General features: G+C 46.7%; 1 protein-coding gene across 2 annotated transcripts in view; it reads right to left on the bottom strand.

Moving 5' to 3' along the window:
- GALNT17 (polypeptide N-acetylgalactosaminyltransferase 17) overlaps positions 1 to 21,156 on the bottom strand; it is a 444,835-nt gene that overhangs the window by 21,045 nt on the left and 402,634 nt on the right. For both annotated transcript variants that reach the window (XM_058710958.1, XM_058710959.1), the window contains exons 7-9: positions 15,715 to 15,900; positions 13,293 to 13,430; positions 4,741 to 4,836 (exon numbers count right to left, since the gene is read on the bottom strand). In XM_058710958.1, coding sequence (XP_058566941.1) covers positions 4,741 to 4,836; positions 13,293 to 13,430; positions 15,715 to 15,900 — 420 coding nt within the window. The remainder of the gene's footprint in view (positions 1 to 4,740; positions 4,837 to 13,292; positions 13,431 to 15,714; positions 15,901 to 21,156) is intronic.

Here is a 21,156-nt window from a genome sequence, read left to right as displayed (position 1 = left end):
CTCTCAATACCCTGTCCCTATTGGTTGCCCTACAACAACCATATCACTGTCCCCCGAACATGCCATATGCACGTTCCCCCCACCAACCTCCATGCCTCTGCCCTTACCTCTTGCCTAGCATCGTGTCCGTGCTCAACACAAGTCCTTCCACCACGCCTTCCCGCGGGCTAGCGAACCATGGGGGCTCACTCAAGGGAATGAGACGGGCTCCCCAGAACGCGCCAGATGCCACAGCCCAGGGTTCACGAGCAGGAGTCACAGGACTTGAGTTTGAAAAATGTCACGGCACTACCTGAACCTCAACGTTCTCATTTTTGTAAAATCGGGGGTGGAGGCGGGGGGGGGACCTACCCACCCGGTAGGATTAAACATATCACTAAAAACAGAAATGGGTTTACGGCCAGCATGAACAATTTTTTAATGTTTATTTATTTATTTTGAGAGAGAGAGAGAGAGAGAGAGACAGCACGAGCAGTGGAGGGGCAGAGAGAGAGAGAGAGGGCGAGAGAGAATCCCAAGCAGGCTCCACGCTGCCAGCGCAGGGCCCGACACAGGGCTCAAACCCACAGACCGTGAGATCATGACCTGAGTTGAACTCAAGAGTCAGATGCCTAACTGACCGAGCCACCCCGGTGCCCCTATCGCCAGCATTTCTATTCCCTGTCTCCGCCCAGCCATGGCTCTGGCCCAGTGCTCAGGGCTGTTCCATGAAGCTCTGGGCCACAGTCCGTTGGGACCTCAGCAACAGCTCAGCGGCAGGGGCTCAAGAGAGCAGCCCAGAGCCATTGGGGCTGTTAAAGGGTAAGAAGGAAGATGCGCATGTGCCTGGGGGCCCCTGGGGGCAGCACTGCCCACCCTTCTCTCTCCTTGCCCTTGGTCCTCAAGGGAAATCAGAAGGAGTGGCCAGGGGGTGGCTGACAGGTTGACCAGGTGGATGGGGAGGGAGCAGGAAGGGGCTGACAGAAGAGGCCAATCTCATGGCTGATAGGCCTGCAGGGCAACCACCTGACCTGGGCCCAGATCGGCAGCCTGGAGCCGGGTGGGGGAGCTGAGGGCCTCCTTAGACAAGAACCCCGGCTCTCAATGAGGTCGAGCTGACACCAGAGGCTATTGCTGCATCGTTGACACCCCATTTTTAGGTAAAACTTGAGCTCGAAAAGAAACGGGCACGTATCCAATCCGTATCCAATCCCAATTAGTAAGCAGACAAGAGCGAGGCTGGTCAGCAGCTCGCTGACAGACACTTGTGAGAGAGCAGGCTCTCCGAGTGGCAAGGAACCTTTTCCATTTTGTTGGCAAACACATGTTGGAAGACAGGAGATCACCCTCCTCGGTGCTTATTTTCTCTCTGTTTAATTGCTGTCGGATAATAAATTACGACCGAGAGTCCATTAATTAAGCTCACAATGTCCGTGGAACACCAGTTTCTTCTTCTGGGAGTTGCCTCGTTCCAGGAGCTTTGATTCAGTCTCTGTTTGCCCAAAGCACTTTACGGAGCGGTTTTAAAAGATGCCAAGGCACGTGACTGGTGGGGAACTCACTCCCAGTGCAGAGGGAGTGGTTTTGCAAGGAGGGGGAGGAAACCTTGATGAGCGACGGTGGGGGTGGGGGGCAGCCTGGCAGCTGGAGAGAAGTACCCAGGGTGCCTTCTCAATTCAGAACATGTGGTAGAACAGAAAACAACATTAGACTTACTTAAAAAAATCAGCTGATGGGAAACAACCATGGTCCCCTCCTAGGTGTTCATCCCAGCGCTGGGGCGCGGGGAGGGGGGGGGGTCAATGGACAGCCTCCCTTGCTTTTTCATTCTATAATCCGCTAAATGGGAGGAGAATTCATTGGAAAAAGCCCTGTGTGCAGGTGGAACCCAGGAAAGATGAATTCCGGAGCTGCACCGGGAAGCCCTCAGATCTCTGGGAGACATTTATTAGACCACCTTGATTCCTTTTCTCATGCCCAGAGGTTGGCTTCACAGGCCAGTTTTTGATTATGCAGATATCTAAACATGACAGTGTCTATTATGCCACAGTTAGCAAGTACTTAGCTCAAATGTTACCTGTTCGGAACACTGGGTGGAGAAACCTGGGAGTTAAGTATTTTTCCAAACACTACTCCCGGCATCTCCCGAATGACAGTCACATACAGCAGTGTGGCTCAGAAGCCGACATCCCCAGGGCTTAGCGTCCAGGCTCCCGCTGCCCTCCTGGCGCAATACCACCATGTCCCGATGTCCCCCTCCCCGCCAGCTCACCCAGCACCAGTTGGGCTCGATTGCCAGCTTGTCATATGGCCTGTCCCAAGATGTGGCCTCTTAAATGTCTGACTTGACCATCCCTTGCAGGCCACGGCTCCCCACCTCCACTGCCCAGGTCACCAAGGCTTCCAGGGTCCTTGTCACCTCCAGACCCTGCGAGGGAAGAGCTGGAGAGTCAGCGGGGGCCGATGGCCAGGATGCTTCCGTAGCATCCACCCCTCTCTGAACTCCTCCGAGAGTTCAATCTAAGCCCGATCTAAGCCGTCACCACCACCCGCCCGGCGCCCCTGGTGGTTCCCTAGTACCCCCAGAGTCGAGTCCCACACTGGTCAGGCCAGCATCGTGGCATCATCTGGGAACTTGTTAGAAATGCAAAATCTCCCCTCCCACCCCAGGCCCCCTGACTCAGAAGCTCCGGGGGGGGGGGGGGCAGAAGTTCAGAAGCCAGAAGGTTTTCACACCATGCACCATGAAGACAAGGACCTGTGTCTTGGAGCATGCCTTCTCTGGCCTTGGGAGACCCACCTCTCCATCCCCTTCTGCATGATCTCCCAGCCAGCCCTCCCCTCTCACAACTCTGAGCACCAGCCATGCTGGGCCGCCTTCTGTGTTCCAGCCCCTGGGCTATCTTGTTCTTTCCACACTTCCTATGCTATAGAGTCTCCTGTCTCTTTGTCTCTTCCCTCAAGTGGAACCCATCTGAGAGCAGGGACCAAAGCCTACCCACCGCCATATATACTCATGACCAGCACCTGCGGTCAGTGAGAAAGATACACTCGTTGAGCAAACGGATAAATGAACGGATACACTCCCTGGATTCGTTAGTCCCTAATGCCTTTGCTCGGAGTGCCTCCCTGTGGAGAGCCTGGTCGCTCTCCTGCTCCCCACGCGTGCTTTTAGCCAAGTAAATCATCTTGATGCACATGCGTTGGGTTTGAATGTAGAGCACTTTAGTCAGGCTGGAGGGCGTGGGTTCTCGTCTGCTTTGCTCACAGGCACTCGCTCCTCTGTGCCTCAGTTTCCCCATGCTGCCTGTCTACCCCCCAGAAGCAAAGGGCTCAGGATTTGATCTGGCTCGCAGTACCCATTATCTACCTTCAGAGGACCTGTCACACACTGAAGGGATGCTGAGGGTCTGGACTATCAGAACTCCCTGCCATGGGGCAGCCCGCGTGGTTCAGTCGGGTAAATGTCTGGCTCCCAATTTCAGCTCAGGTTCTGATCTCATGGTTCATGGGATTGAGCTCCACGTTGGGCAGCTCAGAGCCTGCTTGGGATTCTCTCTCTCCCTCTCCCCTGCTCGCGCTTGCTCCCTCTCCCTCAAAATAAGTAAGTACACTTAAAAAAAGGGAAAGAACTACCTGTCATCATGGTAGAGAGAACACAATTCCTCTCCTTCCAGGTATTGGCTTAACGGGAAGCAAAAGTGCCAGGAACAGAGGAAACCCATGAGCCGTAACGAATGCCTGCCTGAACGTGCGTGCGCGACTCCTGAATGTGAATTGGCAACTGAATGTCTTTGGGTTCACGGAACAAGAGACGGACCAAGGGAGCTGACGGGGCATTTTGTCCAGTGTCTTCCTATTACAGAGGAGCAAACTGAGATCCAGAGAGAGGGAATCACTGAGTCTGGCTCAGAATCACCTGTCTGGTGCTCCACGAGGACCGCGTCATAAATGTTTTCCCCGTTTGTAGCCTGCCTTTTATTCCTATTAGTTGACATGAAAAAATGTCTTAAACTTTTGTGAATGTCAAGTCTAATGACATTTTTGGGTACGTTTTCTCCCAAATCTCAGACAATTTCTGCCAAGCTCTTTATTCACACACATGCACACACATACATACGTAAACACACACGTATGCATACATGTGCACACACACCTTGGGTTAGCACAAAGTTGCCGAGGGAAATTCATTGACTAGGCTCTATTTTCACAATGTTGGTCGAATGTGTTGCCCTTTTTGAGTTATTCTGTGTTCTCCTGAGAAACCGGAGAAGGCGTGTGTTCTCTGAAATGTTACTACCGGCACGTTTCTCTTCCCCAGTTAGCACTTAGCTTTTGTACTTACAGACCCGATCACACTTACCACCCAGCTGGTCCTTCGGGATGAACATGTCAGGCATGTTCTCATGAGGAAGTCTGTTATTTCTTTGAAGTACGCGTAAGTGGGCATATATAGTTATGATTAGAACGTATGCCCATGTGGCAGATACTTGCCTAATTGCACATGACTGTGAAACGTATTCACATTCTCTATCCGGTATGCAGTGTGCCCATTGATCCTCTTAATATCTGTGCTGACGCAAACACTCATGAATCTTTTCCCAACTGCTATGCAGGAACAACCAGAATGCACCCCACCCCCCGCCCTTCTCCTTAAAATCTCGGAACACAGAACAGCTACAAAGTAGAGAACAAAAGACGCCCCACAGATCCTCTGGAGGCTGGTGATTTTACTCCTCCTGGTCAGAGATGGGCTCCTACCTGGGGTCCCCAGCCATGGCATGGGTACAGTATTGCTGTATGGTTCTCCAGTGGCCCCTGGTCCAAGCAGACGTCTTTAGCCTTGTTGTTTCGAAGCTGTAGGAATAGGCAAAACATCACCCATCAGAGCTCATCTGGTGGAAATTCCGCTGCCCAACCCTTGTTCCGCCATGACTTGGTTCGGACTTTTCTGTGAGGTGATCATTTTGGCAAGAAAGACAAAGTCCTTCAACGGATGCTGTGGGCATGAGCGCTCTGCCTGCGACACCTCCTAGCCCCTGCTGACACACAACTCCCCCGTCCCCAGCACAGAAGAGAAGCCTAGGGAACATCTGGACATAGGAACACCAGTTACCCACTGGTTATCCAGAGTGGGCCTCGACACCAACACTGCTTTTAATAACCCCGGGAATCATGGGTCAGTTTCTTTTTTTTTTTTTTTTAATTTTTTTTTTCAACGTTTTTTATTTATTTTTGGGACAGAGACAGAGCATGAACGGGGGAGGAGCAGAGAGAGAGGGAGACACAGACTCGGAAACAGGCTCCAGGCTCCAAGCCATCAGCCCAGAGCCTGACGCGGGGCTCGAACTCACGGACCGCGAGATCGTGACCTGGCTGAAGTCGGACGCTTAACCAACTGCGCCACCCAGGCGCCCCCATGGGTCAGTTTCTGAAGTCACTGCTGGCATGGAGGCATTAAAACCAGTAATCCCCCAAACCAAACAAAAACCCTGCCGCCGAGCAACAATTTATTTATATATTTCTGTACTTATGTACATATTCAAAGAATACTTACTGGATGCCTAGACGGTAGCAGGTACCATGCTAGGTGTTTGGAACGCATCTGTGGCAGAACGGACCAAAGTCCCCAAGACAAAAGCCCTGAACCTAGCTACGCACATCTCTTTGGGAACACGGAAGAATTTGTCTCGTTGGAACCTAGACTGGTGTCCATCCCACCCGCCATGTTGCAATCTCAAACCGGTGGGAAAACATTGTGGGTCTTACACTCTGTCTCCTCCATGGAAACCAAACTAACCAGAGACAAATCAAGAAGGGAGGCAAGGGGCACTTGGCTTCTGTGCTCCCAAACTGTGTTTAGGTTCAGGCAACTGAGCAGAGTTTCACTGCCTTTTTTTGTTTGTTTTAAAGATTACAAAAATAACCCCATCCTACTGAGATATCTTGAAAACTGTAGAAGAAAGTAACAATCGCTCACCATCCTTTCCCAAATTCGGTTAATTTTTTTCCCTAATTCTGAGACAATTTCGTTTTGTTCAGGTTGGACCATAATGAGCAACTGTGTAAAGCTTGTTCACCCTTCAGGTTTTATTAAGAGAATAATCCTAGAACTGCGGTTACGGTAGCAGAAGGTAGGGCTGCCTTAATGTTCTTAAAACCTGCCGTCCAAATCCTTTCCAGGAGCTTCAAACTAATTTCTATTCCCGTCCACAAGGTATGTAAATACTTATCAGTCCCGAGTTTCATGCTTTAAAAATATTGTGTTGGTCAAAGTATACAAACATCCAAACTTAGATGCTGGGGAACCTAGGGCACAGCATGGTAATCATAGCCAATAATACTGTATCACATACTTGGAAAATCACCCAGCGATTAGATCATCTTAAATGTTCTCATCACCAAAAATAAGAGATGGTAATTAGGGGATGTAACAGAGGTGTTAGCTAACTCTATGGCAATAATCACTTTATAATATGTAAGTGTGTCAAATCAACATATTGGACCCCTTAAGCTTATATAGCTTTATATGTCAATTATATCTCAATAAAGCTGGAGGGAAAAAAAAGAAAGCTGCTTGGAAGAAAAATTCTAAAGAAATTGGCGGGGGTATTGCTTTAAACCCAAGTTACCAAAAATGTATGCAGAGGGGTAGAAGTGATGAATCAGATATGTTGCACAAAAGGTCCCAAGCAAGAGATCTCTGCTGAGTCGCCTTGGAGCCCCGTGCTGTGTTTTAGTTCTTTTGTAGATGCTTTGAGGACACGCTCACTGTCGATGCTTTCAATGAGGCAAAGGATAAATTACGTGGAAAAAAAACCCAAACAAACTTCTGAGTCAAAAAGTAATTCAGAAGAATTAAGATGTTGAAAGTGAGAACATCTACCAAATGTATTTTGCTTATGTCTTTTTTTTAATGTCTACACAAGAGCAATATTATAAAAATGTGTCCAATGGAGTCTAATGAAGCTTTTAAGAGAAGGATAAAATAAAAATTACAGGTGATAGAGAATATTGTTTTGAGAGGTGAGGAAAGACATTCTTGTTTTTATGAATTTACAATTAAAAGGAAATTGGAGAGTTTCAAGTTTAGCAATTCTTTCCCTTTTTAAGAATTATCTGCTTATTTCCCCATTGGGATCTCCGGTGGTTTTATTGTAGATTTAGAAGCGTTCCTAATATATTAAGGTATTGTTTTTATGGCATATTTGTTCCCTATAATGATTTCAGAATGCCAGGCTTTTCAATTTTGTCTCTAAAGTTTATGCAAAGAAATATATTATTCAGTAACTTAATAAATATTATGGAGGGCCTCATACGTGCCTGGGACTGTGCTAAGTTCAATGAATGCAAAAATAAACAACACAGTCTTTGCCCTGAAACAGTCCATGGTCTGGAGAGACAGACACAGGAAGAGCTCGTGCAAGACTGAATTTTTGCCAGGACAGCAATGAAAACACGTCTCCATTCCATCTGTATATTATTATATTGCTGTATATTATTATGCTGCACCTGTATGCTTTATGCATACCGTATGTGCATGGTCTTTCATATAAATAATGGTAAGAGAATAACAAAGATGAATAAAATCAAACAAGGGGCAGAGGCACTTCAGGCCACGAGGGCAGTATGAGCCAACCACAGAATTTTGACCAAAGACCCGGTGAATGTTTTTGTGCTGAGTTGCTTTTACATGTGGAAAAGCAGTATCTCATACATGGAAGAACCAGGACATAAAGCAGGCACGTGTCTTTCTTTAAAAATTATGTTAAGGCAGGGGCGCCTGGGTGGCTCAGTTGGTTGAGCGTCCGACTCGATTTTGGCTCAGGTCATGGTCTCACAGTTCAGTTGATGAGTTCAAGCCCCGCACGGAGCTCCCCGCTGACGGTGCGGAACCTGCTTGGAATTCTCTCTCTCTCTTGTTCTCTCTCTCTTCCCCTCCCCTGCTTGCGCCTCTGTCTCTCTCAAAATACATTAAAAAATTTAAAAAATCACGTAAAGCATTCCAGCTAATAGAGGTGAATAGACATTTAAAAAGCAAGGGAAGGTGGCTTACTCTGTAAGTGGGCCTGGGCGCCATCGCTGTGGTCAGGATGAAAAACACTGGGGCTGACACCTGCTCAGAGGTGTCTGTCTCCCTCTGTCACCATGCTGGGGTCTGGGCGTGGCAAACAGGACTGCTAGCAGTTAAGTGTTAAAATACAGTTGCCTGAATAATCGTACATCTTGTTACTGAAATGAATTTAACCGTAAAGCTATTCTGAAAGGTATAAAATGGAAATAAAGGAAAAGAATGTTTGTGCCCCAAACCCCAGATAATATTAGCAAAGGCTGAGAAGTTGATGAACTTTCTCAGTCAAGGAGAAAGTGTGTTAACGTTCTTGTGTTACATGCCCCCTGACCCTTCATTTTGGAGACTCGGAGACGAATTAACAACAAAACAAAACATTAGAGGTAGTGCAGTTGCTGGATCGTAGGGTTGTTCTCGTTTTAAATTTTAAGGAACCGCCATACTGTTTTCCGAAGCGGCTGCGCCAGTTTGCATTCCCACCAACAGTGCAAGAGGGTTCCTCTTTCTCCGCATCCTCAAACATCTGTTGTGTCTTGTGTTGTTGATTTTAGGCCATTCTGACAGGTGTGAGTTGCTATCTCATTGCATTTCCCTGATGATGAGTGAGGCTGAGCATCTTTGCACTACTAGGTACAAAGAATGCAAAAATGTTAATTTAAAGGGGGTACCTGCACTCTGATGTTTACGGCAGCACTATCTGCAACAGCCATATTATGGAAAGAGCCCAAATGTCCATCGAGTGATGAATGGATAAAGAAGGTGCGGTAAAAACACACAATGGACTATTATTCAGCCGTAAAAAAGAATGAAATCTTGCCATCTGCAACAATGTGGATGGAGCTAGAGAGTATTAAGCTAAGTGAAATCAGTCTGAAAAAGACACACACCATATGATTTCACTCACATGTGGAGTCTAAAACAAAACAACACAGGGAAAAAGAGAGAGAGGCAAACCAAGAAACAGACTCTTCACTGTAGAGAACAAAGTGATGCTTACCAGAGGGGAGGGGGATGGCGGGTGGAGGGGGATGGGGATTAAGAAGGGCACTTGTTGGGGCGCCTGGGTGGCGCAGTCGGTTAAGCGTCCGACTTCAGCCAGGTCACGATCTCGCGGTCCGTGAGTTCGAGCCCCGCGTCAGGCTCTGGGCCGATGGCTCGGAGCCTGGAGCCTGTTTCCGATTCTGTGTCTCCCTCTCTCTCTGCCCCTCCCCCGTTCATGCTCTGTCTCTCTCTGTCCCAAAAATAAATAAAAAACGTTGAAAAAAAAAATTAAAAAAAAAAAAAAAAAAAAAAAAAGAAGGGCACTTGTTGTGATGAGCAACAGGTTCAAAAACTAGAACCACCCCACGATCCAGGAACTGCACTGCTTCTAACGTTTTTTGAAAAAAAAGAAAAAAATTCATCCCTGAGTCTCCAACATGAAGGGTCAAGTGGAGTGTGATATAACCAGGTCGAATCACTACACTGCACACCGGAAACTAACATTACACTGCCTGTGAACTAACAAGAATTTTTTTTAAATCTTTTATTTATTTTTGAGAGAGAGAGACAGAGACAGAGCATGAGCAGGGGAGGGGCAGAGAGAGGGAGACACAGAATCGGAAGCAGGCTCCGGGCTCCGAGCTGCCAGCACAGAGCCTGACGCGGGGCTCGAACTCAGGAGCTGTGAGAGCATCACCTGAGCCGAAGTCAGACGCTTAACCGACCAAGCCACCCAGGCGCCCCTGAACTAACGAGAAGTTAAGTAAAAACTTAACAGAATGTTACAGGTTACCATAATGCAATTAACAACGAGACACAGATAATTCACGTGACGAGGACGTTTTTTTAAAGCCAAGAAACAAGCCCGCTAAAAAATTGGGAAGGAGCAAGAAGCATTAAACCCAGAGATATTCACTGGCCTGGGGAAAGACTCTCAAACAGCATTGTACATGAAAACCGGAGGACATAAATTGCAAATATAGTACGATATTCACTCTGCCTTCTTCTTTTTCCTGTTGCTTGGGGGCCTGGTGTGGTGAAAAGAACCAGTAGGAGGGAGTGTTAGAAATAGAGTTGTCTAAATAATGGTAGATGTTGTTACCAAACTGAATCTGATTAGTTTGACTTCTTCCATTTAATGTTATAGTCCATATGAAATATATTTTAGCATGTGTTGAGCTCAGCAAGCCGAGAAGGAGTAATAAAAGCAAATGCCCTAAAATGTTAACACTGATCATATCTGGGAATTGGGATTTGGAATAACTTTTGTTTCATCTTTATATTTCCTATAGAGTGTATGCACTGAATTTCTTACTTAAAATTGAGATAGAGAGATTTGCAAAAACAAAAGCCTCCCCTTTCCCCAAAACCAGACTATGATTTCTACGTTGACTCCATGGCCACCCCACTGTTCAGCTCCAGAGACATCATTTACATCGTACTTCATGTGAATGACAGGCCCTGGAGCTGTTCAGTGCACAGCCTGTGGAACTGGGTCCTGGCCATCGTCTTTCATTTTCCTGTTTTTATTCCTTATTTTTTTAATACTATTTTCCTCCTCATTATGGTATTATCATATAAACATTAGCAATAATTGGGAACACGTGACAAAGTACCCTCACAAAAGCTGCCTGTCTCTCCACCCAGAGGTAACTACAACCCGTGTCTCCATTTCCCCATGCTATTTTCTCACTTGCTTTCAATCTAAAATAGTAAGTAGCTAATCCAATTTTATAATCCTGACCTTTTCCTCTTAAGAATTAGACTATCAACATTTCTCTCAAGTCATTAAACTTTTGTACATACCTTTCGAAATGGCTGCAAATATTTCAAACGATTAATATGGTATATTTAACTAACCTTCAAGTTAGAGTCAAATTTTTTGATAAAAAAAAAGTCACAGAGATGAACAATTACTCTCAAATCTTTGCGCTCATTTCAAAGTATTTGCTTAGGATAAGGGTAGAAATGAGAGTGCGACTATCATTAAGCCTTTTAATACATGTGGTTCAAACTGCTATTTAAAAAGCTTGTTACAATTTACACCCTCACCAGAGGATCTGTGATTTTTCATATAACCAAGATCTTACTGGCAGAATGCCCACATGTATTCCAAAAATGAACCTTTGTTTATTTGGCAGAAGCACAAAGCTACCTCAATGTATTTTAATGTCTTCGATGACGAAATCAATGAAAAACGTTCATGTTTTTCAACCATGTGTGTTTTCTCCTATACTTTATTTTTCTTTGGGGGTGTTTTATTTTCTTATTTAAATTAATTATTAAGATGTAATTCAGTTTGTGGAGCTCATTATATATTATTTGCATTGTCCATTCATTTATACTATTCTTCTGGTTTGGCATACTGTTTCTCTATTCAGTTGATGTATAGATTATTTTAATATTTATAAGCTCGGATCCATTATCCTTTACTTTTGCATTTTCTTCCAAGGCTTTCATTCTTAGGAAGCTCTGGCCCTTTCAGAGACCAGCTGCACATGCATTTCCATATGGTCCTATTATCATTTCTTTTCTTTCATTTAGCTAAAGTTCATCTGAAATACACTTCAGGATATGGTGAGCTGCAAGGATCTCAATTGTTTTCTTCTCCAAAGAACGAGGCAGTTCACCCAATTGTCTTACGAATAATCCGTTTACAGCCTGTTGTTTTTCAATGCCTCCTTTTATTTGACCTTACTTTGATAACCCTAAACCCCCAGACCACACTTTTGTTTTGAAGAAGGAAAGATAAGGCAGTTTGGACCTGTTAATAGTCACTGCTGAGTGCCAGCTACTGGTCTAAAAACTCAACATATCCCGGCTCGTTTCATCTTCCCGATAGCCCTGTGCAGTGATTCAGTCTTCACGCGCCCCTAATCACTATATGGACTGTGTCTGCAAGACACATGCTTCCCATTCCAGATTCCGGCTCCAGAGGGACACCTCGCCCACACCCTGACGGTTTAATCTGGCCCTTATTTACTTCCCATAAAAGGCATCGGGCATGAAGCGGGAAAATACACAGTTACAGAAAAAGGAAACACTGTAAGTCAAAGAGAGCCTTAGCTTCAGCCGCAAGCAGCTCTGGGAAGCAGCCCGAATACTGGAGCTGGTGGGGGTGTCACCACTGGGTCTGGTGCATCTGGCGCCCTGCGCCCTGGCCTCACTCTGTGCCTCATCCAAACACACAACGGAAGGAAGTAAAAAGGCTTACACACAGCATGTTCTCAGCGGTAGGGCTTACGATATTGAAAAAAACAGAAATAACATAAACGTCTGTATTATTGAGCAAAACACGGCACACAAAGGTGGTATCATGCACAGTCATTACTAAGGCTGCAGAAATGACACAGATATTCCTTGTATGTTATGATTTCAAATTATTACACACGTGGACACCATGGCTGCAGCAATACATAGATACAGATGTGTTTATAAAAATATACATGTGTGTATATTTTTAGTAAAAAAAGGCACCCACGGACACACACACAAAGACCACACATCAAAATGTAGTATCACCTACGAAGTCAGAATGCCTGTGTGCAAGGCCGGCTTCATGACTTACAGCCTGAGACCTTTGGTAATTATTGAATTCATCCAAGTTTCAGCTTCAGCTTCCTTATCAACAACATGGACATAATACTCATAAAGGGAGGGTAAAATGAGTTCACAGGTGAAAAGCACTTAGAATAGTGCCTGGTGCATCAAAAGCTCTTGTACGTGTTCGCTGCCCCTTATTAGTATTTTCAAATTTTTCTGAAATGCATACTAATGGCCTTTGTAATAAGAGAAAAGTCTATCTATTTCAATGTTTAGAGAGTTGATGTTGTCTCATCACAGAAGATCTAAGAGCGTCTGTCCTTTTGTTGGTGGCAAGGGGTTCTGGCCGCCAGCACTGAGCAGTGGACAGCTCCAGTCACTGCCTGTCTTTATCTCCAACTTCCTGCTCAACGTCCCTCTTACGGGTCCCAGGGGACCTCAAAGTCAAAATGTCCCAAATAGAACTGATCATGCACTCTACACCCCAGACAGAACAGGTTACCAGAGCCTCTGGTCCCCCCATTGTAACATTTATTACATGTGTCCCCCCACCAGCTGGTGAGAGCCTTGCTGCCAGGTCTGTACCTCCGAAAAACACTCAATGAATGAATGAATGAATGAATGAATTAATGGATCTGTCCTCTATTTTCCCCCATCAGAGCAATCCCCAGCCTACTGCACAGCCATCCAAGCTGAGGGCACGTGTGGTCTTAATTACCTCCCCATATGCAATGGTGTTATTGTATCTTCTCATTTCTGGGTAAACGTGGTCCAGGTACCACTGGAAATTCTTACACTTTAAACTTTTCCTCAAGGCTCTTCTTTCGGAGACATCACCGATGTCAATTCCTGGATTCTGAAAGTAGAGAGAAGCAGGGGGCATTAGTGACTGGGGAGCTCTGGCCGGAGAAGAAGGCGGGTGGCTTTTGAGGAAAGCCGTCAGAGAGAAACCTGATGTCCTGCATGCTTGCTTGGGAAGTAGGTTTAAGGGGACTCATTTGATCCCAGAGCCCCAGGCTAGACTACGGTCCCCTGAGTGCAGCACGTGGCCCCCCAAAGGAGCCGTCCTTATCATCACCACACAAAAGGGATCCTAGGACGCACTGATGTTGACAACCTATGTTCCCAGCATCTTCCCTCGTTTCCTCAGTGACTCTCGGAGCCAGTTATTAGAGGAATTATTTGATTAAGACAGGAAAATAAATGCCTATAACCATCTCCTGTCTTTCTTCTCTATACACGTGTGATTCTCCCCTTTGCTGGCCCTTTGTGAAGTTCATTATACACCGAAGTGAAAATAATTTTCCATTGCAAAGCTTGTAATGATGTTCTAATGAATAATTCACTCTGCTTTTACAGAAATGAACCTGTAATGGGTTCATTACATGCTGACAAGGGAAAATAAACTAGCTGAAATAGGACTCCACAGGCTCTGCCGCAAGATGGCCGCGAACCAGGAGGGACAGGACGCTGTCTCCACAATGGTGGGCAGCCAGGTGGCAGCTTGGGGGCCAGGGAGAGTTCATATTATTTCGTTAAGATTCCTCCTTTCAACAGCCAAATGGTGGTGTTAAAGGAAAGCCCCCCTAAATGTGCGTCGGAAGACAGCCAGCCGCCTTGAGCGCTTATGACCCTAAGTCACACTGCCACTGTAAATTCACAAACGGGAATAATAATACTGATTGCACTGATTTCACAGGGCTGTGGGGAGAGTCGAGTAAGGATGTGAGTTCACAGCCCTGCCCTGCCATGTGCTACACGGAGGACCTTACGCAAGTCACACGTCACCTCCCAGAGTTTCAGTCTACTCACCTGTAAAATGGACGTCATAATAGGTCCATATCAAGCTAGCATGTATTGAGCCCTTCACAGGTGCTATACTCTAAGCCTTGTTTTTATCTTCACAAGAGCCCCAGGAGACGAATGTCAACAATCCCTGCTTTATAGGCAAGGAAACTGAGGCAGAAAGTTCTTCTGTCATGAGGTCATTACGGGGGCGCTAAATGAGATACTGCTTAGGGAGTAAGTTTAAGGGGACTCCTTTGATCATACTTCCTGAGTGCCAGGGACATAGCCAGGGCTCAGCAAGTGGTACCTATCTTTATATAAATAACCACATGTCAAGTCACTTCTGGTTTAACAGCTACAAAGTGCTATTATGGCCAAAAGAGCTTCAATGCTTGGGAACATTATTTCAATAACTGTAACAACATGATACAAATTCTTTACTTTTACCCTCTTTATCTAGAATCTTGCACATATGCTGCTGCTCTGGGCTCCCGCCTCCTGAAACCTGAAATCTGCCGGTCCTCAGAGGGAACAATTCTAGGCGACTCTCTCAGGACATGGCTGAGACACCTACAGGTACTCTGACTGAAGAGATAAACCCAACTATGGTGGGTCACCCGCTGTGCTGTGGATCTAAGTGCATTTACATGCACCTAGATTGATGATTTTGGTACTCTGTACTTAAACTGAGTACTCTAGTACTTAGATGGGGGTACTTTAGTACTTATTACTTAAGTGAGTACTTTAGATTCAGTTCCCCCAGTCATCTTCGGAAGGATTTTCTAGGCAAGGAGCCTCAGGGACGGAGGCAGTAAATGGATTTGTTCAAGACTGCATAGCTGGTAAGCGGCAGAGCAGGGATTCCAACCAAATCAAGGCACAGCCATCACACAATACTCCTGTCAGGCTTTGGCAACACAGCAGTTTTCTTAGGCTGTATTCTGGAAAGAATATGGAGGAGACTTGAAGAGCCATGTAAACTGGTAGGGGGTGTATGTCATGGGGCAGGTGGAGCTCCGTGGGAGGGCGCAAAGTGAGGGCAAATCATGGAGTCATTGGTTAAGAAGCTTCCAGAACACAATGGACGTTCAGGAGCAGGGCATCCGGATGACTACAGTATGGCTGGGATTAATTCAATAAGACCCTTCTACTCTTTGTAACTGGATTTCGAGAGTTCCATTGTGCCAGGCCCCACGTAAAGCAGGGTTTCCAACACCTGGAGATCTGTGAACCCCTTCAAAACGCTCTTACAATTTTGCAAGTGTAAGCATCTTTCTGAGGAGACACCATCAGTGACCTGTCTGACAGGATCACTGGTCCAGGGTGATGGGGAAGGGCTGCTGGGGCCCTACCTCCAGTGGCAGATTCCACGCAATGTACACGTGAGACTTGTAATCATCCATCCAGACCTCAGCAACCCGGAGAGCATTCCTCTTGGTGTAGAAACCGATGTTGCTGTTGTAGGGTTTCTTCTTCCGCTCAATGTGGGCCACCCGTGAGCAAGGCAGGACCTCCATGCTGCCCCCACAGAGCCATACCTGGAGGAGGGAGGACTTGATCAGCCTGACAGGGAAATCTCTAGAGGCCACTGCCCCTCCCCAAGGCCCAAAGGCAACGGTCAGGGGACGCAGCATGGGTGAGAAGTACATTTCAATGTATTTTAAGGTTGGTCTGTTACTGCAATGTAGACTAACCTAACTAAAACAGGTATAAAAGAAGGCTTGGGAGACTTTTATAGATAAAATAGTTTAGGATATTAAAATAGAGCTCTGGGTAACTAAGGCCCAGAGCCTTAGTTAGGTGGCTCCTGGTGACACATGGATTTTCTTAAGCTCTTCGTAGTGCACAGTTGGCACCCATGGAGGTTTTCTTTCCCACCTGGCTGAAGTCGTGCCTTGCAGACCTAGAACAGAAAATTCAAACTGAAAAGCAAACCATATTTATTCATATCAGCACCAAGGGCACAACAGGCTACTTACGCATCGTTAATATGCTCTATGATGGAGTCCTAAGAGCACAGATGCCCAGCCTTCTGGAAGCATTTGCCCCAATGGTATCATGGGCGGGCATCCCTTGTTATTGCTGGAATTGGAACATGCGGGTGGAAGGCTGATACGGTAGTTGCCTTTGACGGATACAAAAGCCCAAGGAAGTGACACCTGCCATTCTCTGCATGGGCATGGCAGGCATCCAGGCCCAAAAGGCCCTGCTTGTATGGAAAAGCTGAACTGTCCAACTTCTCCCAGTCCCAGGCAGGCAAAACAAAGCACTCCTGATTTTCAGGAAGGACTACTTTGTGGAAATAAACGTCCTGGTACTGGTGGGGAGAGTGTGCTGGTGAGTTGACCCAGTCAGCACAGACAATGTATATGCTCACCCCAACCTGGGATACTTCAAGCCCCTCTACCTTTACTTTCCCAGACCCCCTTCTTGAGGATACTGGGACCCTCCTGCAGGTTTGTACACCGTCCCTGGATCTTCATTGATTGAATTCGGTGGCAAGATCCATGCGTGTGTGGTCTTCTGTTTCTATTTCGCAACTTTGGCTGCACTATAGGGAAATGATACAGATGGAAAATTCTGCCCATAACCATGAATCCTCACCTTCAAGGAGGAGACTGTAAGCTAAGGGTTTGGTAGACAGTGAGTGGTCCAGAGGAGCTTGATTTGGGGACCTGACCATTAGGTTCCCCCTGCGTCGTCATGGCAGCTGCTGACAGTGGAAGGAAGCCACGTCAAGGAGGCAAATACGGCCAATGCCTGTAGGGAATGGGGGCAAGAGACCTTACCAGGTAAAACAAGCTGAATTTCTGGGGTGGGCAATAGGCAAAGATACAGAGTGGCACAGGTATGTGGCATTGCGCAGTGTCAAGATTCAGGGAATGAATGGAAAGACATCCCATATTCATGGATTGGAAGGCCCCATGTTGTTAAGACAGCAACACTTTCCAAATCGATTTAAAGACAACACAATCCTCATCCAAACCCCAGATGGCTTCTTTGCAGAAATTAGCAAACTAATCCTAAAATACATGTAGAAATACAAGAGACTCCAAAAAACCTTGAAAAGAGCAAAGCTGGAGGACTTCCACCTCTGATTTCAACTTACCACAAAGCTGCTATAATCAAGACAGTGCGGTGGAGGAATAAGGAAAGACGACAGGATAGAACTGAGAGTCTAGAAATAAACCCTCACCTCTACAACTGACTGACTTTCAACAAGGGTGCCAAGACAATCCAATGGGGGGAGATAGTCTTTTCAATAAGTTTTGCTGGGACAACATGCCAGAGAATGAATCTGGACCACCACATCACAACATATGCAAAAGGTAACTTGAAATGGACCCAAGACATAAATGTAAGAGCTAAAACTGTAGAACTCTTAGAAGTAAACGTAAGGGCAAATTTTCATAACCTATGACTAGGCAAATATTCACCAACTGATAAAAGGATTAACAAAAGATGGCATATCCATACAATGGAATATTATTGAGCGACAAAAACAAGTAAGTGCTACACTATGGATGAACCTTGAAAACATTATGCTAAGGGAAAGAGGCCAGTCATAAAGGACAGCGTACTCTATGATTGCATTTATGTGAAATGTTCAGTATAAGAAAATCCATACAGACAGAAAGAAAATTAAGGGTTGCCTAGGACTAGGGGTGGGGTTGGGGGAAGGTAGAGTGGGGATGGGGTTTCCTTTTATGGTGATTAAAAAAAATGTGCTGATATCAATTGAGGTGATCACTGAACAACTCCTTGAATATACTAAAAACCATTGAGTCGTGCACTTAATTTTTAAATTTTTTTCATGTTTGTTCATTTATTTTGGGAGAGAGAGAGAGCATGAGCAGAGAAAGGGCAGAGAGAGAGAGAGGGAGAGAGAGAATCCCAAGCACGTTCCACGCTGCTGGTGCAGAGCCCAACGCGGGGTTGGATCTCACGAACTGTGAGATCATGACTTGAGCTGAAACCAAGAGCTGGGTGCTCAATCGAATGAGCCACCCAGGCGCCTTGGAGTTGTGCACTTTAAATGAGTGAATCATAATGGTATGTGAGGATCTCAACAAAGTGGTGACAAAAATAAACAGATAGATAGAGAAGTAATTCCCTAGAGAGATGGGAAAAGAAGATTCAAGGGGTAGATTCCAGTTTGGGAAGCTAAGGAGAAATAATGCAATCCAAAGCAGAGTTGTGTGAAAACCAGTTCCGGAGTAGGGATAACGTGTGCAGGTGTATGAGGGGCCTCAGCAAAAGCCAGAAACCCCGTAACAAGAATGGAGGTTCCAGGCGGGAACAGAACCCACAGGCAGACCAACTTGGTGCCAGTCTTCTGTAAGCAGTCCAGACCAAGGTCAGGATAGACCAAGATCGGGATCGTTCCAATTGTTTCAGGTTGTCCCCAGGGAAAGTTGTTTCAGACGTCCCTTGCTAGGAGTGGGCTGACAGAGCAGAGGGTCCAGGTCAGACCCCAAGCCTCTTAAACAAGAGTGGGAGATGGTGTGCCAGCTGGGAGGCAGGCCACACAGCACATCTGTCGTGTGTAGTAGGGACCGTGGCTTCCTCTCCTGGACTCTGCCATGTGGATACCAGCTGGCATACTCATGGACACCAACTCAGAGCCACTTAGGTTTTCCTGTATGGTCTGGGGAGAGGCAAAGGGTTCTCGGACTGTTTAGCATCTTGATGGTACAGACAGCCCTCTCCTGGGCGCAGCAAACCTGGAGTGAATGACCAGTGTCAGCACTGGCCCCGATGCCTGTAACATCATCACAGACCTCTTCTGCCTGGAACACATTCCTGTTACCATCCTGTGCCAGCTTGGCCTTGGTCTACACCTCAGTCTGTCACCTCTGGTGACTCGGACTGGATTTAGGGTCGTAAGCACGAGCAACTAGCAACAGCAGATCTTGTATGAGACAGCAAATGACAGCACTGAAACACACAGGCTGCAAACTATTCTGGAGATACTGGACAGAGGAGGTAAAGTTAGGAAAGAAATAAAGAGAGGAAGGAAGGAAGGAAGGAAGGAAGGAAGGAAGGAAGGAAGGAAGGAAAGGAGGGAGGAAGGGAGGAAGAGAGAGAGAGAGAGAGAGAAGAGGAAGAAGAAGAAGAAGAAGAAGAAGGAGAAGAAGAAGAAGAAGAAGAAGAAGAAGGGAGAGGAAGGAAAAAACAGAAAAGAAGAAGAAGAAAGACACACAAACACTCAGTAGGTGTGGGAGGCAAACTGAGCCCAGTCCTTTGGGCCTTGAGGAGCAGCCCTAGCCTCCTCTCTGCTTTATCCTTCCTCCATCCTCCACTTCCGCAGACCCTCCACTCACAGAGGTGAGTGTCTTCGCTAGGCCTGCTCCAAAATGTAGGACCAGCCAAATCCTTACAACCAGGCACCAACACCAAGTACCTCATGAAATCCTCACAGATGAGGAAACTGAGGGTCCAAGAGGTTGATTAAGTTGTTTACAATCCATAGCCAGTAAGTGGGGGACCCAGAACCACAACCTAACCCCGGGCCACACCAACAGGCCAGCCCTTACTCGGTGGGCACCTGCAGCTCTGACCCCACCAATCCAGGGTCATGGATCCTCCAGAATTTCCTCAGCCACAGCTTGCACCTCCTCAAGATGTCTGGCCAGTGCCTCTGTGGGTGGGGTGAGTGAGGGGGACAGGGTGTGCATCCATGGCCTGAGGAAACTCAGTGGACCCGAACGTGGCACCAACGATACCCTCAGGGTTAGGGGTGTCATTGTTAGGGGTGCCAAGGTCAGCCTCCTGCCGCACAAAGCCATGTCCAGTGCGATGCAAGGGGAACGGAAGGAGCCAGTGGGTCAAGTGATTCTCAAGTCTTGGGAGGCTCTTCTCCAAGTTGGCAGGAGTGGTCACAGCAGAGCTCATGAGCTGGCCCTAAGTGTTGACAGGGTGACGTGAAGTCTGTCCGTGGTCAAATGACTGAGTGTAGACGGTAGAAGTGAAGCCATTCACGAGGGTAGACTGAATACCTTAGAAACAAAGCGACAGGTTAACTAAGGCAGCTGCTGAGGGCTGATCCAGGGGACTGATGCTCACGCAGTTTCCTACTCTACCTGAGAGCTATGAAAGCAAAAAGGTAGCTCCATAAACGGAGTGATCGATTCATCCTTCCGCCAAACACGAGCACTTAGCTACACCCGTCTCAAGTACAGCTGCTCCCGAGGAAGTTATCCTTCCTTCCGTTACCATTTGTCGGCCCAAATGGCGAGGTTCTATGGAGACTGGGGGACATTATACCAAGGGAAATGAATAAGTAGGTGGGGATGAAAGGCACATCTGTGATGCCAGGGAGGAAGAAGAGAGGAAACGACCATCCTGGAATAGCACTCCAGGCCCAGAGGTCCTCCCCAGAGGAGGAGGTAGGCCCTCCAGATGGGCTGGAATGGGCCAGGAAGATAGCACAGTCCAAGCTCTGGGACAAGTCCTGGTGGGGTAGAAGCCGTAGCAAGGCTCTTGGTGACCCTCTGCCTGGGAAGTGGTGGCCATCAGGAGACGTGCTGACCCCAATAACACATATTAATTAATTCATAGTTATTCATCCAGAAAATTCCACTCAGAGCCTACTTTCCAGCATGGGAATGTCATGGAGAGTGTCGAGGGACAAGTCCTTGCTATCACGAAGTTGATGATCTTAAAAGGGAAACACATTAATTAAATAATCACAGGCAGATGTGCCTTCTCAGAAGCGGAGCCAATTCCAATGAAGGAAAGCAACACAGTGCTGGAAAAACCAGCATCCAACAAAGGGACAGGCCCTTAGGCTT

This window comes from Neofelis nebulosa, chromosome 18 (assembly GCF_028018385.1).
Source record: "Neofelis nebulosa isolate mNeoNeb1 chromosome 18, mNeoNeb1.pri, whole genome shotgun sequence".
NCBI classification, from domain to species: Eukaryota; Metazoa; Chordata; class Mammalia; order Carnivora; family Felidae; genus Neofelis; species Neofelis nebulosa.
The sequence above is the reverse complement of the archived record's forward strand: the minus strand, read 5'-3'. Positions and strand labels throughout refer to the sequence as shown.